Source organism: Gossypium hirsutum, chromosome A11 (genome assembly GCF_007990345.1).
Source record: "Gossypium hirsutum isolate 1008001.06 chromosome A11, Gossypium_hirsutum_v2.1, whole genome shotgun sequence".
Lineage (NCBI taxonomy): Eukaryota > Viridiplantae > Streptophyta > Magnoliopsida > Malvales > Malvaceae > Gossypium > Gossypium hirsutum.
In genome coordinates, this window is record NC_053434.1 from 64,625,296 (window position 1) to 64,628,030 (window position 2,735).

At 37.6% G+C, this 2,735-nt stretch overlaps 1 protein-coding gene across 1 annotated transcript; it reads left to right on the forward strand.

Moving 5' to 3' along the window:
* The first annotated feature begins 745 nt into the window (after positions 1-745).
* LOC107900088 (probable serine/threonine-protein kinase DDB_G0272254) lies at positions 746-2,476 on the forward strand. The gene has a single exon (XM_016825799.2). The coding sequence runs from the start codon at positions 1,288-1,290 to the stop codon at positions 2,353-2,355; it is 1,068 nt and encodes a 355-aa protein (XP_016681288.2). The 5' UTR covers positions 746-1,287; the 3' UTR covers positions 2,356-2,476.
* Positions 2,477-2,735: the final 259 nt, after the last annotated feature.

Here is a 2,735-nt window from a genome sequence, read left to right on the forward strand (position 1 = left end):
TGTTTTTTTCACAACAAAAACCCAAACAATCAGATTTGTTTCTGTTGGCTATTGTGAATGCCACTCAAGTAACTTTGGCCATTACTTTTTCAATCTAAAATACTATATTTTAAGTGGTACATGAACTTAATCTACAGATTTTTCTTATAAAAAGAGTTAATAGCTAAGAAATGAAAATAAGGATTTTTTTTAATTTGATTTTTTTTCTTTTTTTACTCTAGGCTGTTACAATATAACTTTATCTATACAACCAACTCACTCCTTTCCTGCTTTCATCAGCAAAAGGCTAAAATACCTTTCTAGAACAAAGATTTTTCTTTAAAAAATAAAAATAAAGAAAACCCCAATAGGTCTCCCCGTGGCCATAAAGATTCAAATATTTAAAGCTCTAATTTGCACCACATAAATCACAATCTGTCCCTTAACCAAAAACCATGCTCACCTTCTCTATACATTAAAAGTTTTAAACGCCCATATTTCTTTTCTTTTTTCTTTTTTATGTATAATAAAAATAGCACCAACCCATCTGTCTCTAGTCTCCATTAGTCTCCATCTCAAGAATGTAAATGCCATCATCAACAGTTGTATATTTTCTTTTATTGAATATACCCAAAAGAATGTAAATGCCATAGATGGTATCCTATACCCCCTCCCCCCCTCCCTTTTTCTTTTTTGCTGCAAACAAAAGAGAATTTCTATCATTGGTTAACACAGTGAATTAGCATTCCTTTTTCTTTCTTTCTTTTTTTTTTATAGATTTTCTTTCCAATTTTCATGCTCCAAAGTCGATGTTTGTGTAAAATTATATAAATCTTGCATGCCTAGTCCTAGATTGTCTTGTCTTGTAGCTTTTATTCTTTAGGTTTTAGCCCCACAAGGGCATAAAAGAAAATTGAACCTCCTTTGGCCTCCACCACAATTGTTTTGGTGAAAGTGAGAGTCCATAAATATTAGTAGCTTGACTAATGGCTATTGGGTAATGACCGGCCTGATAGAGCCTCCTATGCTTCATTCACAAACAAGAAACACCCCCCCCCCCCGCGGGTTTGCTCCGCCTGCACTGACTTCTGCATTTTCCATTTGTTTCTTTATTCTTCCTTTTGCAGTAGCTTTTGCTTTATATTCCACTTGTCTCCCTATTTCCCTTTCTCTCTCTCTCTCTCTATAAAATTCAAATTTGTCTAGTTTCTGCTGTATAGAAAACCCACTTTTTCTGCACCCCTTGTTGCTTCCCTAACAGTGTTTCTGAATTACAAAAAAGTTTCAGTTTGTTTGAACTTTGAAGCCATGGGATGTTCTGAGATTATCTGTGAGGATGATGGGAAATGGGAAGCTGAGGAAGATGAAGCATTGTCATTGTGTGATCTGCCGGTCAATTTGACTAAAGAAGAGGAGCGAACCCAGACAAAGAACGAGGAAGATGGCGAGGAACCCCAAGCACTTAAAACAGATGAAGATTTCAACTTTGGTTCATTGTGTGGCTCTCTTTCAACCGAACTAGAAATGTGTGCTGCTGATGAAGTGTTCTTTCAAGGCCAAATTCTACCCGTGCGCCTCTCAGTTAGTTCAGATAGTGGGCTCACAGGGTGGTGCCGTCAAGATAGCCTCAACACTAGCCGGTGCTTGTCGAGGTCAGAGTCCATGGACCATGGTTCATTGAGTAGGTTCACAAGTGCCAGTAGCAGCAGCAGCAGCAGAAGCAGCAGCTGTAATTCCATCACAGTTGCACCAAGAACATTCAGTTCCATTTCAAAGCCAATGAAAATCAGAAACAACTTCAACACACATCCAAGTCCCAAACCCCATATAAGATCGTCCAGAACTCGGCCCATCAATGTCAGCAGCCGAACCCAGAAATCATCATCGATGTGGGATTTTTTCAGGTTAGGCTTAGTTCGAGCACCAGAGCTCGAATTAAAAGACTTGAAAGTCCGTAGCAACAACAACAACAATGGCAACAAAAATTCTGTGAGTAGAAACAGCAGTTGTAATAGCAGTAACAGCAGTTCAAGCACCAAGAACAGCAGCAGCAGCAAGATTGTTAACAAAAGTGGTGAAGTAGTGAAAAATCCGCAGGATTCGAACAAAGGGTCCCTGGGAAAGAGAATAGGGTCATTCAGTGGATGTAAATGTTCAGTAGATGCAATTGAAACAGTTCCATTGAACAACGTAATTATAACCAAAAGTAGCAAGGACAATGCCGCCATGGAAGACAAGAAAAAGCTGCTGCAAGAATTGAAGACAAAGAAGAAAAGGAAAGGAAAGCAAGCTTTGTCACGTAATAGAACGTTTGAATGGTTAACAGAGCTTTCACATGCAAGCTATGTTGATGGAGCCTTAAAGAAACACTCATGAGCAATCCCTCGCATGCTTCCCTTTTTCATTTCTTTCATCAGTATCTACTATTTTTCTTTTTTATTGGGGTTTTAGTTTTCGTTTATTATATGGATTATATATTGAAATACTTCAAAATGCAGCTCTTCTTCCGAAGAAAAACCTGTTTTTAACTTCAAATTGCTGAATCCACGTTTCTGATGTATTTAATGATTGAGAAAAATGGGTGGAAAGAAATTAAAGAAAAAGATGAAAATCAAACAAAGGTAGAGATAGTGGTGGTTATAATGATTAAAGTTATAAACTTTAACAGAGCATGAAACGGCGATTCGTGACTGTCACTAAAGTACGCAAACGACACATGAAACAGAGAGACAGACACAGAAAGACAAAAAAAAAAA

What these genes read in the sequence shown, in the direction of transcription:
- LOC107900088 (XM_016825799.2), top strand. Translation starts at nt 1,288, where the DNA reads ATGGGATGTTCTGAGATTATCTGTGAGGATGATGGGAAATGGGAAGCT.